Genomic DNA, 15964 nt, shown 5'->3' with positions numbered 1-15964 from the left:
CTCTTGCTCAGCCTGCCGCCCTTCCACTACCTTCCCAGGCACGGGCCCTCAGTGCCCCTCCCCGGCCCCACCACACACAGACAAGAGATGATTTTGTGGCAAAATATTTTATTGCTGCCACCCCCACGGCGGACTGCTGGGGGTTATGAGGGTCAGAGTGGGGTGCATCACAGCATCTTCTGAAATAGCGCGATGGCCTCGTCCACCTTCCTGAGCTCTGCTTCTGTCTGCTGGAGCTGGGGGTGGAACAAGGGAGAGGGGGTGGTGGGTGGTGAGGATTCAGGCCCAAGAGAGGAGACCTCCAAATGCTCGCGATGGCAGAGGGATCCCAGTTGGAAAGATGGGTGGGGACCGCAGCAGGGAGTAGTCTGGGGACTGTGTGAGCTCAGCTGGCCTGTTCCCTCTGAATTCTCACCAACCTCCCCATCAGCACCCACCTTCCCCTCCATCATCACTGGCCTCTCGGGTCTTGCCTTTTGCCAGAGTGGTCAGTCCCCCAAAACGAAGGAGCCCATGTGCCCTAGCCAGCAGCCCGACCCCCAGCTGGACGGCAGCACACAGGGGTTAGGGACGCAGCCTCCCAGGCAGGCACTGGGCCTTCATTTGTAAAATGGAAATGGGGACACCCCCTGCCCTGAGCAGGTTTCCGGGAGATTGGACTGAGCCCTGCTCAGCGACCAAGGCTCCGTAATGCAGCCTCTGCTCATTTCTCTCTGCGTCCATGTGGTTCACCCCACTGCTTCTCCCTGGAGAGATCCCAGGTGAGCCCGCCAGGCTTCCTGGCTGTAAGTGGTCCTGAGACCAGCACCAGGCACTCAGGGTGTTCCGGGCACTGGGTGGGGCACGAGGGCTCTGGCTGGGAGGCAGGATACCTGGTTCTAGGTCTGTCTTCACCTTGCTTGTGTGACCTTGGGCTGTGCCCCTGCTGCTGACCGTTTCTCATGTCAGAGGAGGGATTACGTGGGCCCTGCCTATGCAAGGGGCCCGGGCGGCCTGCTCCCCCATGGCTGCCCAGGGCTGGGCCTGATGATGGAGGGAGCAGATGGTGTGGGCAGTGGAGAAGGAATGCCCGTCCACACCACACACCTTGACTTTGTCTGCCTCCTGGACGTCAAGGGGCACCTTCGTAGGGTAGCTTGAGGCAGCGCGGCGCTCCCGCAGACGCTGTGCCTGCCGCTGTGCCTCACCACGCTTGGCCTGCAGCTTGCCCAGCTCTCGGGCCGGGTCCACCAGTCCCTGCAGCTGCAGGTGGACGGAGCAGCGGTCAGAGGCCAGGGCCACAGCACAGCCCTGTGGCGCGGGAGCCCCCAGGGCCAGGACAGCCACCACGCCCGCGCTGGCCAGCGCCTGCACGTAGCCTGACACAGCCGACGCCAGAGCGCCCGTGGCCTCATCAGTCACTTCTAGGAAACCTGCGGGGAGGGAGGAAGGTGAGATGTGGCCCCCAGGAGACGCGAGAGGAGGCAACCACGTTGGACAAGGGTCCCAGAGTGGACTGAGGGGCCAGTGGGACGAGGTGGCTCACAGTCAGGCCGGATCCGGGTGAGGTTGTAGTCGGCACGCAGGGAGCGCACAGCTCGTGTGATGCTTAGGGCCAGCTCCATGGCAGCTTCTGCCTCAGGGTCCCTCCAGGAGCACTGTGGGATGGGAGAGGGGGTGAGGGACGCAGGGGGGCAGGCCAGAGCCCCCCTCTAGGCTACACCCCATACCTCCGAGGGCTCCGGATAGGGGGTAATACAGAGGCTAGGCGGAGCTTGTAGTGTCCGCCGGGGCAGCCTCTGGAACAGCTCCTCGGTCACGAAGGGCATGAAGGGTGACAGCAGCCGCAGGCCAACGTCCAGGCAGGTATAGAGGGTCTGGCGAGCACACTCGGCCACCACCTGGTCCACCCCATTCAGCACGGGCTTCAGGCACTCCTAGGGGACCAGGAAGCACAGAGCACGAGGCTCAGGGATGGAAAAGGCCTAGCCTGCAGCCCTCACTGTGCCTGTGAGGACCAGGAAGGGGACAGGTTGGCTCAGGTCTCGTGGCCAACCACTGGCAACGTGAGGTCCAGGGCTCTGCCGCCCCCCACCCGTCTCTCAGCTCCTCCTCACCAGGTAGACATCACAGAGCTCATAGAGCCAGAAGCTGTACTGGGCAGTGGTGACAGCCGGGAAATCATAGGCCTGGAAACCCTGGTTGCTGAGCCTCACGGCCTCAGTCAGCCGGCTGCGGATCCAGCGGTCCACTAGGCTCTCATGGCCTCCAGGCTTGGGAAGAAGGGACACATCAGCGAGGAAGTACCATAAGCTCAGGGGGAAGGAGGCAGAAGCCCATGGGCGGCAGGAACCATAGGCAGATCGGCATTCCAGCAGCCTGATACGTCTGAAGCAACCACCATGTGCCCAGCATCTGGAGGAAAAAGGACCCCCACCCTCTTCTCGGAGGACCCCGATGCTCAGGCTTTCCCTGTATCTATCTGTCCCGCCTGTTGCAGGAAGGCTCCTCCGGGGCAGGTGCTGGGCCTCCTGACTCAGTGGCTACAATCGTGACACAGCACGGACCATGCTCGATGCCTGAGAGGCAGACGAGCTGCCTGTGTGGGTGCTGCCCACCCTGCCGCCTACCAGGCCCTCACCTCAGAGGTGGGTGACGGCACAAAACCCTTCCCAAGGCCACGCAGGGCAAACTTTGTGGCGTTCCAGAGCTTGTTGCAGAAGTGGCGGTATCCCAATATCCGGTTCACATCCAGGTTGATGTCGCGACCTGGGCGGGTGTGAAGTGTGACTCCTCACTATTCTCCCTCCCAACTCGTGCCCATGGCGAAGAAGGAGAAGGGTGGGCTCAGGGAAGGAGGAGGGACTCAGCGGAGAGGTTTTGGAGGCCATACCCTGGGACGTGTAGGCACACAGTCCAAACCGGAGGGCATCGGTGCCGCACTCGGGAATCCCCGCCGGGAAGTCTGCCTTCTGTGGGGAGGAGTCAGTCGGGGGCGTCCTGAGGCAGCTTCACCTACCTCAGCCCACACTGTAGCCCCAGAGCCCGTCCTCGGTACCTGCCCTTCTTTAGCCTTCTCCACCTCACTGGGATCCAGGTTGCTGTTCAGTAACTGGTCGTGGAGGCCCTGAGGGTGAGGTGTGAGCAGTCAGGGGGCCGTGGCCACAGCCCCACAGCCCTTCCCGGCCCGGCCCAGGGCGCAGCCCCACCTGCAGGGAGACTCCGTGGATGACGTCCAGGGGGTCGATGACGTTGCCTAGAGACTTGCTCATCTTTCGGCCGTGGGCATCTCGCACGATGGCGTGGAGGTAGACCTGACAAGCAAGGGCAGGGAAGGCCCATGACAATGTGTCTCCTCACCCACGCAGCAATGCCTGCCGGGGCCCTGCATCCGGTCTGCCCCATTCTGAACCTCAGGCCCCCACGGTACCCCTGCCAGTACATTTGGCACCTCCATGGGAATTAGAGGCGCTCCCTCATCTAGGAAGCCATGGCACAGAATCACTGAGTGGAACCCGGGCTGGCTTTCAGTCCCCACAAGCCCTCCCTGGCTAGGCCCACCCACAGCTGTCCGTGGGCTGTGCTGTGTCCCCATGTGTGCTGAGCCTGAGCTGTGGCACAGGAGGGTGGGTGATGGTAGGGACTGTGGGAAGGGTTTCGGCAGTCTTATCACCTCTCTGAAGGGCAGCTTGCCAGTGAGCTTCAGGCCAAGCATGACCATCCTGGCCACCCAGAAGAACAGGATGTCATGGCCCGTCTCCAGCAGCGTCCCCGGGTAGAACACATTCAGATCTTCTGACTGGGGGCAGAGCAGGGCATGATGGGGAGCCAAGCACCCACCTCCAAGACCGCCATCCCACCCTGGGCTGGTCCCCCAGGAACATACGTGGTTGGGCCAGCCCAGGATGGAGAAGGGGAAGAGGCCAGAGGAGAACCAGGTGTCCAACACATCCTCATCTGAGGGAGGCCAAAGGTCAGAGATCAGAGGGGACAGAGATGAGGATCAGAACCCCAGCTCTGCCCTTCACCCCCACGGCCCTGACTTGCCTTGCTGGAGACTGATCTTGTCAGGGGACACTCCAAATTCCTTGGCTGCCTTCTCCCGGGCCTCGGCCTCGCTGCGCCCGCTCACCCAGTACCGCCCATCAGGGTCCTGCCAGAGGTAGGGTGAGTGCCAAGGGGGTCCCTCTGCCTTGCCCTGACCCCTCCCCCCAGCAAGGACCCCACAGACCCACAACTCCCTGAGATGTGCCAGTGTCCAGCTCTGGCCCAGTTCTCACCTCCCCTGGAGGCACAGCTGGGTCACTGACTGTGATGAAGTAGGCTGGGATGCGATGGCCCCACCACAGCTGCCGGGAGATACACCAGTCCCTGCAAATGGTGGGGGGCAGGGGGATTAGGGGGAAGGGACGTGAATCAGGCAGGGGAGGGAGGTGCCCCGGCCTGTGCCCTGATTAGCCTCTCACCCAATCACCCTCCCACATCAAGGGCCCTGACGCACCGGATGTTGTCCATCCAGGCGTGCCATGTCCGTTGATGGGCCTCAGGTAGGATGCGGAGGTCACCCCGTGTCACAGCAGCACTAGCGGCCTGGGCCATCTCCCCACAGCGCACGTACCACTGTGGCCGCAGGAGAGGCTCCACCACGTCCTTGGACCGGCTGTGAGAACACACGGGTGGGAGATCAAGAGGTGAGCACCCTGAGGAGCCCCTCCCCTGCCCTCTTCCCAGGCCCCCGTCCTCACTTGCAAAGCGGCACCACCATGGGGTTGTCCTCAATGCCTCGGAACAGTCCCCGCTCCTTCAGTGCCGCCAGCACCGCCTTCCTGGCCTCAAACCTCGGTAGGCCCTGGGTAGGAGACAGGCCTCATCACGGCCATGCCTACGTACCCCACCATCTCTCGACCTGGCCACCACACCCCAGGTAGTCTCACCAGGAAAGGCGGGGGCACGTTGATGAGGGCCCCTCGGGAGTCCATGATGCTGATGGCCTCCAGCCCGTGCCGCTGCCCGACTTCATAGTCATTCTGGTCATGTGCGGGGGTGATCTTCACTGCACCTGGGGTGTACGTGGGGGTGCCAGGGTCACGAGGACTCAGTGGAGTCTCTATACACACCCTCTTTTGCTGAAAGATGTGGCCCCCAGACCACCCTTGTCTCCCACCTCTTGAGTACAGCCCCCTGAAACCCAGTCCAAGTCCTGCTGGTTTAGGAAAAGTTTGTTCTTTTTCTTCCAGGGGGAAGATGAATGACCAAAGGGTGCCTCCTTCTCTCTCCAGAGGCAGCCCTCGGCTCACCTGTGCCAAACTCCATGTCCACAAAATCGTCAAAGACGATGGGGAGGCTCTGAGACGAGAATGGGTGAATCACGCTCCTCCCCTTCAGGTGCTGGGGGCAGAGGGAGACATCAAAAATTCAAGAAGGCAAAAGCAAACAATAAATCATTTCAAAGATGAAAAAAAATTCAAAACGGGCTGGACCCAATTCCTCTTACCCAGGTCCCTGATTGTCCCAACACCCAGGGCCAAAAAGGAGCTGAAAATGAGTTTCTGATGCAATTTTCTCTCAGCCAAGAGGCTGAGCGCCCATCCCACCCTCATTCACAGTGTAGGAGCCCCTTCCGACCAGCACTCCTCCCCAGCTGTGGGCAGCACCCCTGCCACACCTGGTATCTCGGGTCTTTGGGGTGCACAGCTACGGCCACGTCTCCCAACATCGTTTCAATCCGAGTTGTCGCCACTACCACCTCCTCGTCACTGTCTAGGGTGACACGAGGACTTGTGGTCTCAGCTCTGGCCCCTTCTCACCTCCTACCTCACCCAGCCCGGGACCCTGATGCCCCTGGCTCCTACCTGAGCCTTGGACCTTGTAGGCAAAGGAGACAAGGACCCCAAACTCCACCTTCTCCTTGTAGCCAGGCACGGAGAGCAGAGTGCGACCTGTCAGCTCCTTCTTATCCACCTGTGAGATGGGTGTTAAATAGCCAGGGAGCTGGAGTGGGGGGGGGCGGAGATGGAGAGAGCCTGGGGTGGGGGTGGGGACACACCTCGATGTCAGAGATCGCAGAGTTGAGGGTGCAGGACCAGTTGACGAGACGGGTGCTGCGGTAGATGACTCCTTCCTCATGGAGCCGGACGAAGGCCTCTGTCACAGCTGCTGAGAGTTTCTAGGGAGCAGGGGGAGTCACGCATGGGCCCAGGTGCCTAGGGACCCAGGCAGACTTGCCAAAGCAGCGGGATCTGGTGAGACTTGGGCTGTCCAGAGTCCCACTGTCAGCACACAGACCCCTTTGAGGGCTAGAGGGCAGAAGTATTTTTCTTGAAGAGGAGAGAGAACTATGGGAACACAAAGGCAGGCAACAAGCCTGAAGACTCTGAAGATGGCAGGGAAGCCACTCAGCTAGGGACAGGTGCTGGTGAAGAGAATCCTGGGAGTTCAGGCTCCAGAGGAGAGTGAGGCCCCAATGTGTGCCACTTGAAAGAATGTGAGCTCCCAGACTGGGTGACAAAGGGCCATGATAAGGGGCGAGAGGTGGTATTTGCAGCTGAGCCCTTAGTGGTTTCCTATGAGCAGTGGGCTCCCCTCCTAGGGGAAGGGTGGTCTCTTCTGTGGGTGCTCTAGGGAGCTTCCCTGTCCTGCCTCAGCCCCAAGACTCCTCCTACTCACAGGGTCCATGGTGAAACAGGCTCGATTCCAGTCCAAGGAGCTGCCAAGCTTCTTCAGCTGGTGGTAAATCCGGTCACCCTTCCTGGAAGTGGACAAACAGGCCGGGATCAGCACTCAGGCCTGGGCTAGAGAGAGACACTGAGCGGCTGATGGGGTATTTTCACCCGTCCCTCTGAAAATGACCTGGGCCCCAGAGCCCACTGACCCTCAGCCTCCGTGAGGGTCTGGCTCTGCAGCCACGGCCGGAGGCTACAGAGATCTTATCTGGACAGGGGGACAGAAGTGCGGGGGGCTGCATACTCACTCCTCTTTCCACTTCCAGACCTCCCGTAGGAAGGCCTCTCGGCCCAGCTGGTGCCGGCTCAGCCCCCGTTCGCGCCAGAGTTTCTTCTCCACGACCACCTGAGTGGCAATGCCAGCGTGGTCACAGCCAGGGTTCCACAGGGTGGTCTCCCCTCGCATGCGGTGCCTATGGGAAAAACACGAGGACCCAAGGGGAGTGGGCTGGTGGACCTGGCATCAAAGGAAGAAGGGGCTCCTGGGAAAGGAGTCAATGGACTCAGGAAAGAAAGGGGCCCAATTCTAAAGTTATAGTCAGGGAGGGGCGCCTGGATGGCTCAGTCAGTTAGGTGTCCGACTTCAGCTCAGGTCATGATCTCATGGTTCATGGGTTCGAGCGCCATGTTTGGCTCTATGCTGACAACTCAGAACCTGGAGCCTGCTTCGGATTCTGTGTTTCCCTCTCTGCCCCTCCCCCACTCATGCTCTGTCTCTGTCTCTCAAAAATAAATAAATGTTAAAAAAAAATTTTTTTTTTAAATGTTCTAGTCAGGGAGCAATGTGCAAGGACAGCCAGAGCAATCTGGCAAAAGAACAAAGAAACAAAGACGCTCTTGCCCAACTAGAAAACAAAACGTATGAGAAAGTTATGATTATTAAACGGTAAGTTACTAAAAAAAAAAAAATAATAAATAAAAATAAACAGTAAGTTACTACATAGAAACAAAGTTACAGATAAAGGGAACCAAACCCTGTCTAGAAACAGATGCAAGCACATTCAGTATTTGTCAAAAGTCGCATTTCTTATCAGTAGGGAAAGGATGAGCTACTGAATAAGTCTGTTTAGGACAGCTAGCTAATTAGTTCCCTACTTCGCAACACTCACAAAGATAAATTCTAATCAGACTGATGAACTCAACACTATCAGAAAAGCATTAGAAAAAAGTAACACACTTTTCAAACTAAAAAAAAGACCAAGACACAGATGAGACTGTGACTCTGAGGTAAGAGAGGCCTTTGTTAATGAGACGCAAAGATAAAGCTGAAGAACCCTGACAAATCAACTAGACCAAAATGTAAAAATCTCAGAATAAGACCCCTAAGTAAAGTTAAAAAGCAAGTGATAGGCCACTTAGGGGGAAGTGACTAGAAGCTAGTAACACATTAGGGAACTAATCAGGAGGTGAATTAGAGAAAATAGAGTAGCATTGCAGGGCTACATCTGCCACGCTCTGGTTCAAGTTCGCGCAGCTTATGCTTAAGCTCTCTGCTGATGTGGCACATAAAGCCATTAAATTCCAATGACCTTTTCTGTGACCTTTTCGAACTAAGCACATTAAAGCCGGGAGAGGAAATTATTATATAAACAGAGGCAACTGGGTGGCTCAGCCCATTCAGCTTTTGACTCTTGATCTCAGGTTCAAGCCCTGCGTTGGGCCTGGAGCCTCCTTAAAAATAATAATGAAACGGGGCGCCTGGGTGGCTCGGTCGGTTAGGCATCCGACTTCGGCTCAGGTCATGATCTCACGGTCCGTGAGTTCGAGCCCCACGTCGGGCTCTGTGCTGACAGCTCAGAGCCTGGGGCCTGTTTCAGATTCTGTGTCTCCCTCTCTCTCTGCTCCTCCCCTGTTCATGCTCTGTCTCTCTCTGTCTCAAAAATAAATAAACGTTAAAAAAAAAAATTTTAAAAAAAAAATTAAAATAAAAATAAAAAATAAAAAAAAAAGAAAAAAAAAATAATAATGAAATAAAATAAAGATATTAAAAAAATAACAAAGAAACACTATATATACATCACTTTCAAAAGACTCATCAAACTATATTATATTCATTACTTTATAATCTGATCATCCCCACTACAGTTAGATCTCCTTGGGTCCTTGGGAATAGGGACTAAAGCGACTCCACTCTCCTGAGCTCTTCGATCCTCAAAGTGTTGGTTAAACATGTACTGGATACGGGGGCGCCTGGTTGGCTCAGTCGGCTAAGCATCTGACTTCAGCTCAGGTCATGATCTCGCGGTCTGTGAGTTTGAGCCCCGCATCGGGCTCTGTGCTGACAGCTCAGAGCCTGGAGCCTGCTTCAAATTCTGTGTCTCCCATTCTCTCTGCCCCTCTCCTGCTCATGCTCTGTCTCTGTCTCAAAAATAAAAACATGTACTGGATACAAACATGTTTTATGAAATCTGGTGTTTGTTAGGTTTTACCAAAGAAGTAAAGCATAACAAATGAAAATACAAAGAACAGGGGCGCCTAGGTGGCTCAGTAGGTTGAGCGTCCCGACCTCGGCTCAGGTTATGATCTCGCGGTCTGTCTGTGAGTTCGAGCCCCATGCTGGGCTCTGTGCTGACAGCTCAGAGCCTGGAGCCTGCTTTGGATTCTCTGTCTCCCTCTTTCTCTGCCCCTCCCCTGTTCATGCTCTGTCTCTGTCAAAAATAAAATAAACATTAAAAAAAAGAAAACACAAAGAATATTTTACTAAAATCATTTCTCCGGGTTTGTATAAAGTTGACAAAAAAAAAAAAAAATCAGTAAAATGTCATAGGTATTTGCATGAAAGTACCCTATTCTCTGCTGGGGAGAAAAAGAAAAAATATAGATATACAACTCACTTTTATTAATAATGTTTTGTTGATGGAAATATTTAATGTTGTGTTTCACGTGTTATTTTTTTTTAATTTACATTTATTTATTTTTGAGAGACAGAATGCGACAGAGCATGAGTGGAGGTGGGGCAGAGAGAGGAGACACAGAATCTGAAGCAGGCTCCAGGCAAGCAAGCATTCAGCACAGAGCCCAATGCAGGGCTCAAACCCATGAACCACAAGGTCATGACCTGAGCCGAAGTCGGACACTTAACCAACCGAGCCACCCAGGCACCCCTGTTATTTTTGATTCTAAAATGTTGATAGAAATCTATTCCATTTAAGTAAATGGGAGTTTCTAACATTTTATTTAGGCCATGTTCATTAGAAAAAAGGCTGCTATCTTAAAAGTTCTTTTTTTTAAGTTCATTTATTTATTTTGAGAGAGAGAGAGAATGTGAGCGGGGGAGCAGAGAGAGAATCCCAAGCAGGCTCTGCCCTGTCAGTGTAGAGCCTGACTCAGAGCTGGATCCACCCAGGGGCCCCACCTTAAAAAGTTTTCTAAGAAGTGTTCATTCTTTTCTAGTGTTACTAAGTTGACCGTTGTATGTTACATGTATTTAACACAACTCTGTATTTTCAGCTTTCAATTCCTCACAAAATTCTAAATCTGATGTTGTATCCCTAGTGCCCAGAGCACAGCCGGCACATAGTGATGCCTGATAAGTACTTCCAACCAAATTAAGTTAGTAAATAAGACTCCAGAAAAATTTCTCAGAACTTAAATTAAAATTAAATAAACCCTGGCTTCTAAAGATAAAAAGTTGTTTTAAAATACTTTTCTAGGGGCACCTGGGTGGCTTAGTCGGTTGAGCATCTGACTCTTGATTTCAACTCAGGTCATGATTCCAGGATTGTGGAATCGAGCTCTGCTTTGGGCTCTTTGCTAAGTGTGGAGCCTGCTTAAAATTCTCTCTCTCTCTCTCTCTCTCTCTCTCTCTCTGTCTCCTTCTGCCCCTCTTCCCTGCTAGCACTCTCTCTAAAATAAAAGTAAATAAATAAATTGAATTAAGTACATTTTTATTTATTTTAAAAAAAAATTTTTTTTAACGTTTATTTATTTTTGAGACAGAAAGAGACAGAGCATGAACGGGGGAGGGTCAGAGAGAGGGAGACACAGAATCCGAAACAGGCTCCAGGCTCCGAGCCATCAGCACAGAGCCCGACGCGGGGCTCAAACCCACGGACAGTGAGATCGTGACCTGAGCCAAAGTCGGATGCTTAGCCGAATGAGCCACCCAGGCGCCCCGAATTAAGTACATTTTTAAAGAAACTTGCCATCTGCAATATTAAATTATATAATTGTTAACTAATTAAAATATTAAAATAGTAAAAATTAGGAAGGAACAAGTACTAGAACAGGAGAAAACATACACAACAAACCAAAAAAATCAATATCTGAATATTAAAGAATCTTCCAACAAACCAATTAAAGAAAAAAAAAAAACAAAGAATCAATAGAAAAATGGACAAAAGATGGGTACAGACGATTCAAATAAAAGGAAACCTGACCGGCCAAACATGAACAGGCACAGACTCAGTAATCACAAACAAACACGGATATGTCCAGGGCCGGAAAGGGAACAGGGAAATGAATACCCTCACATGCAGTTCACAGAAGTATAAATCACTGAAGCTGCTTTGGGGGCAACTTAATATAAGCATGTCCCTCAGACCCAGCAGTTTCACTTTCTGATATTATACCAGAGAATCCTTCCACTTGCACTTGAGAAAGCATATACAGGAATGTGCATTCCAGCAAGGTTTTCAAGAGAGAAAAATCAAAAACAGCCATTAATAAAAAAGTGATTCCAGGGCATCTAAGTGGCTTAGTCAGTTGAATGACTGACTCTTAAGAGCCTGCTTAAGATTCTCTCTCTCTCCCCCTCTGCTCCTCTCCCCGTCTTGTGCACTTACTCTAAAATAAAATTTAAAAAAAAAAAAGTGATTATTACAGCACAGCCACATTATAGAATGCTATGGAGCAATGAAAGAGAATGAGATCAGTCTATGTATAAGAACAAGGAAAGATCTCCAAAGTAAATTGCTAAGTGTAAAAAAAAAAAAAAGTCGTAGAGTAACATGTTTAGGGTGAGCCCTTTATGTTAAAGAAGAGAAAAAGAAAAACCCACTCAAAAGGAAAATTATACAGTTCTATGGGCATGCATATTTGTAAGTAGATAGGAAAGATCTGGAATGATACACATCAAAGTGGTAATAATGGCTATGTTTCGGGAGGGAGTAGGTCTAGAGAGATGCAAAGAGACTTGAAGCTTTAAATTTCTTACAAAAACATATTCACAGATTTCTTGTTTAACTCAAAATAATGTTATTTTCCATAGCAAGAGCAGGGAGAGAACAGCATCTGCAAATGAGGGGTGTTGGTTGCTTGACTGGGGGAGCATGCAGAGGACGATGGGAATGATTACGAGAGAAGTGTAGCACCACCAGGGGGCACAGCTGAGGGCCAATATGGAAGAAGGGAGGACAGATGGCCTGTCAGGGAACAGAAGGGAGGACAGGAGTGAGAAGCCAGAGAAGGCAGAGGGAACCCGTTGAAGGAGAGGACAGGAACTCACCATCGGGTCAGGGAGTCCTGGATGGCGTTGGTGAGTGCGTGGCCCAGGTGCAGGGAGCCTGTCACATTGGGGGGTGGGATGCACATCATGAAGATTCCCCGGGGATTTGGTGCTGACACGCTGGCACGCTGATGGGGGAGGAAGGACGGGCACATGCTAAGGCCTCATGTCACCTCTCCCGGCCCCCTCCCAGGCAACCTGTCCTCTGGCCCTGCTGTCCCCCTCCCACATCTCCTCCAGGCCTGGGCAGTGGAGCCCACTCACTCCATACTCGGGCTTGAAGAAGCCCTGCTGCTCCCACCAAGGGTACCAGGCAGCTTCCACGTACTGAGGGCTGTAGGAGTCAGGCATGGTGCCACTGACATCTGGGGGAGAGAAGGGGAGGGTCAGTGCCTGAGGCTGGGAGCAGCTGGGCCAATGGGCCTCTGGTGCTCACATCACAGGACAGGCATTGGGAGATCTGGGGCTGTGCAAATCCTCACAAGCCAAGCAGTGGGAGCAACGGCAGAGGAGGAAGGGGTAACACCACGCAGCAGCAGCTGAAGAGGGTGGAGGTGAAGCGCTGGGGTCCCTACCCCCTTCTAGTACCTTTCTTTTCCCCAGATGGGGTTGGGAGGTCGTAGGTAATGACCCCAGGATCCCGTTTTCCCCTCTTCTCTGGTTTTGGTTTCTTCTGCTTGGGAGGGAAGAGATACAGGCACAGATATCATCCACCCATGTGTGCTACCAGCTTTCTTCCAGTCCTACCCTTAGCTTCTCACCTCCCCTGGGGGTGGCTGCTGCTGTTGGCTCTTCTGCTTCTGCTGGAATTTCTCTAGCTTCTCCCGTTTCTTTGCCTCTTTCTTGAGTTGCGTAGCAGTCTTTGGGGGTGCAGGGACCTCAGAGCCTAGGCAGAGGCACAGAAATGCCAACTTGGCCCATTGGGGACCCTCTGTGAACCTTACTACTATGTTTCAGATGGCCTATTCCAGCTGCCCAAGTGCTCCTCCATGCTGGTCTCCCATCTCACCCTTCCTCAGGCCCCTTCCCCAGTGATTCCACCATTCATAAGAAAAAAAAAAAAAAAGAAAGTGAGCTACACGGAAAGCCCAGAGGAACCCCTCCCATTTTACTCCCTACCCTGCCTCACCTGGCTGTTGGGAGAGCAGTCTGGCCCCTGAGTACAGAACCACCTCCCCCAGCACTGCACGGAATTCTGGCTGCTGGACACAGGTGATAAACCAGCGTGTCACATTACCCCAGATCCGGCGCGCAGAGGGGTCCAGGACCTGGGATGGTGACAAGAAATGAAATAGCCTTAGTCACCCTATAATGAGGTCTGAGGGGAGCTTCCGTCATTCTTCTCTAAGCCCCAGTGACTTACGTAACGGAAAGGCAGCAGCAAGGCTGTGACAGCCGCCAGGTCAGCCAGAGTGGGAGCCTCCCCAGCCAGGTAGGTGTGCAGCCGAAGCCACTCTTCCAAGGGGCTCAGAGCCCTCCCCAGGGCCCCCAGGGCAGCCTAGCAGGAAAGGGAAGAGGTTATGAATATGATAAGGCTTGGCCCACCTCAATCCCACCCCTTATCCCCACCCAATCCAGGTGACCCCCTTCTACTCCACAAATCACCACCTCTGAGGTCAAATGGTCATAAAAATATTCCCATTTGTTCAATGAATTCCTGCTGAACACTTACTATGTGTCAGATGCAATATATCAAACACAAGAAGTTAATGTTAAGATTACATGAGACAGCACAGTAATTGCTTCAAGAAGTATTAAGTACCTACTACAGGCCAGACACTTCTCTAAGAATGAGGAGATGAAAACAGACCCTGCCTGGTGGAGTTAACACTCTAGTGGGGGAGACAGACAATAAATATGCAAATATATAACACATTACCCTATTTTTCTTCCTAAGTGCTCTAAAGAAAAATAAATCAGGCTGAAGTGGGGACAAGGAATTCCAGAGAGGGAACCTCTATTTTAGACAGAATAAGCAGGATATAAGGAAGCAAGTCAGGGTCTAAGTCATATATTCATTCATTCATTCATTCATTCAAGAAATACGAAGTATCCACCATGTGCTCAAAACTCTGCAAGGAGGTGGTTGCTTTGAAGAATTCCTGGCTACAGTCTGGTACAGTTCTCTCTCCTCTCCCTCCCAGCCCTTCCTCATTTCCCTCTCCCTCATCTCCTTCCAGCAGGGGCCACCTCTCGCACCCCACTTGCCTCTCATCTCTCCTTCACCCAGTCTTTATTTTCTACACCTCACAGTAACCACGGCCTTCATCAGCCTCAGACTCCTCAAACTTCTGTGCCCAGACTTTAAAACACCTGGCACCAGACTGCTCTGCACACTTCTTTTAATCTTCTCGAGTTCCTCAACATGAAAACTTCTCTTTTCATCAACGGGAAGACCAAGGCTTCAGAGTTTAAGAAACCGGCCCAAGGTTATCATACCAGAGGGCAATCTGGGATTTGATCAGTGTTTCTCCACATTTGACATGCTATCTTCACTACCCATTCCACCTTCTTTCTTCTAAATTTCCCCCTCTCCCTCTTCCCTTCTTCTCCCCAATCACCTGGGGGTCCTGGGCAGAGCTTCGGAGTCCCAAGGCCGGCAGCGATGCTCCACAGGCAGCTGGTATTAGCTCCGTGTCGGCGTAACTGACCCACTGTTGGACCAGGACGGCGGCCCGGCTACCGCCAGGGCCCCCCAGGCCTGCTGGCCACAGCAGCTGGGCCACAGCGGTGGCCCCCCACACCCAGAGCCCGCCGGGCCCCTGCTCCAGGGCGGGCAGGCGGGGTGGGGGAAAGGGAGTCCTGCTGGTCGGGGGTGGCTGGAGACAGACGCGGGGGTGGGCTCCTCCCCAGCCCGGTCCCTCCCCAGCCTCCCCATAACGCGCAGCGATAAGGGCACGGAGGCTGGGGAAGGCATCGGGATGAGGGGAGACATACAGGATGGACATGGTTACGCAGGGGGTCCGAACGAGGTGGATAAAAACCTAAGGAGAAGGAAAGACGGGAAGACTGAGGAACCCAGGGGCGTCCTACTGGAGGAGAGAGGGTACCCCCGTGGGGACTCCTGTACCGCAGGTGCCCGAGACCCCCAGGACTGGAGGTCTGATAGGGCCTTAAGAGCCAAGGGCCCGGCTCTCGGAGTGGCAGTGCCAGTGGGAAACTCCCCAGGATCGCGCGTGCTCGGGGACTGCGGGATGCTCGGGGTAGCCCCTCGGCGAGCAGCAGGACGCGGGCTCGGGCCGCCGGTACGTACTGGAGAGAGGTGGTCAGGCCCAGCCAGACAGCCACCTCACGGCCGGGCGCCGGCCGAAGGTGGACCGGCCTGGAGGCCGGGGCCGAGAAGTCCGGCGGGCAGGGACGGTGGGCGGTTCTCCGGGCGATCCTAGCTCCCTGCGACCGCCGCCGGGCCGTCTGTGCCCACGTGTTCCCCCCCTTTGTGACAACAAGCGTTTCCGGGCCCGCGGGTCCTGGCGCGGGCGGCCGTGCTCCGCCTGCGTGTGCGGGTGCGGCCCTGCCCGACACTGGCCCGGGGCCGCGCCACCCGCCGCCGACCGCGCTCACGAGGGACCGCGCGGGACGCGGACGCGGGAGCAGAGGACGCCCCCGCAACCGCTCTTCGGTCAGGCGCCACCGCGGGCACCTTGCACGGGTCCTCGGGCGGGCCAGAGGAGGGCGGCGCCCAGCGGGCAGTCCGGGAACCTGCCGGCCGCGGCCGAGAGGGCGCCCCGCCTCTTCTCGGAGCCTCATTCCCTCCGCAAAGAAGAGGGAGTCAAGCTGGAGGGCCCGTAAGGTCCTCTAGCGCTGAGAACTCATCTGT

At 54.1% G+C, this 15964-nt stretch overlaps 1 protein-coding gene across 2 annotated transcripts; it reads right to left on the bottom strand.

The window, feature by feature from the left end:
* Positions 1–88: 88 nt before the first annotated feature.
* Positions 89–15654, bottom strand: VARS1 (valyl-tRNA synthetase 1). 2 transcript variants are annotated; one of them, XM_019438822.2, is made up of 30 exons: positions 15401–15654; positions 14709–15131; positions 13511–13645; positions 13277–13415; positions 12909–13033; positions 12736–12823; positions 12412–12512; positions 12148–12275; positions 6950–7114; positions 6646–6727; positions 6026–6145; positions 5832–5940; positions 5645–5739; positions 5277–5367; positions 4914–5038; positions 4725–4828; positions 4481–4639; positions 4260–4350; positions 4027–4132; positions 3866–3936; positions 3653–3778; positions 3189–3293; positions 3038–3106; positions 2873–2951; positions 2621–2748; positions 2097–2252; positions 1710–1916; positions 1526–1637; positions 1087–1412; positions 89–236 (listed from the first exon to the last, which is right to left on the bottom strand). In XM_019438822.2, the coding sequence occupies exons 2-30, from the start codon at positions 15093–15095 to the stop codon at positions 168–170; spliced, it is 3798 nt and encodes a 1265-aa protein (XP_019294367.2). In that variant the 5' UTR covers positions 15096–15131; positions 15401–15654; the 3' UTR covers positions 89–167. The 2 variants fall into 2 exon arrangements, with proteins under 2 accessions (XP_019294367.2, XP_019294368.2); XM_019438823.2 differs by having other exon boundaries at positions 12736–12820; positions 15401–15652.
* Positions 15655–15964: the final 310 nt, after the last annotated feature.

The sequence above is a fragment of the Panthera pardus genome, unplaced genomic scaffold (assembly GCF_024362965.1).
Source record: "Panthera pardus isolate Hobbes unplaced genomic scaffold, ASM2436296v1 HiC_scaffold_17, whole genome shotgun sequence".
Lineage (NCBI taxonomy): Eukaryota > Metazoa > Chordata > Mammalia > Carnivora > Felidae > Panthera > Panthera pardus.
Note: the sequence above shows the minus strand (reverse complement) of the source record. Positions and strands in the feature narration are given on the sequence as shown.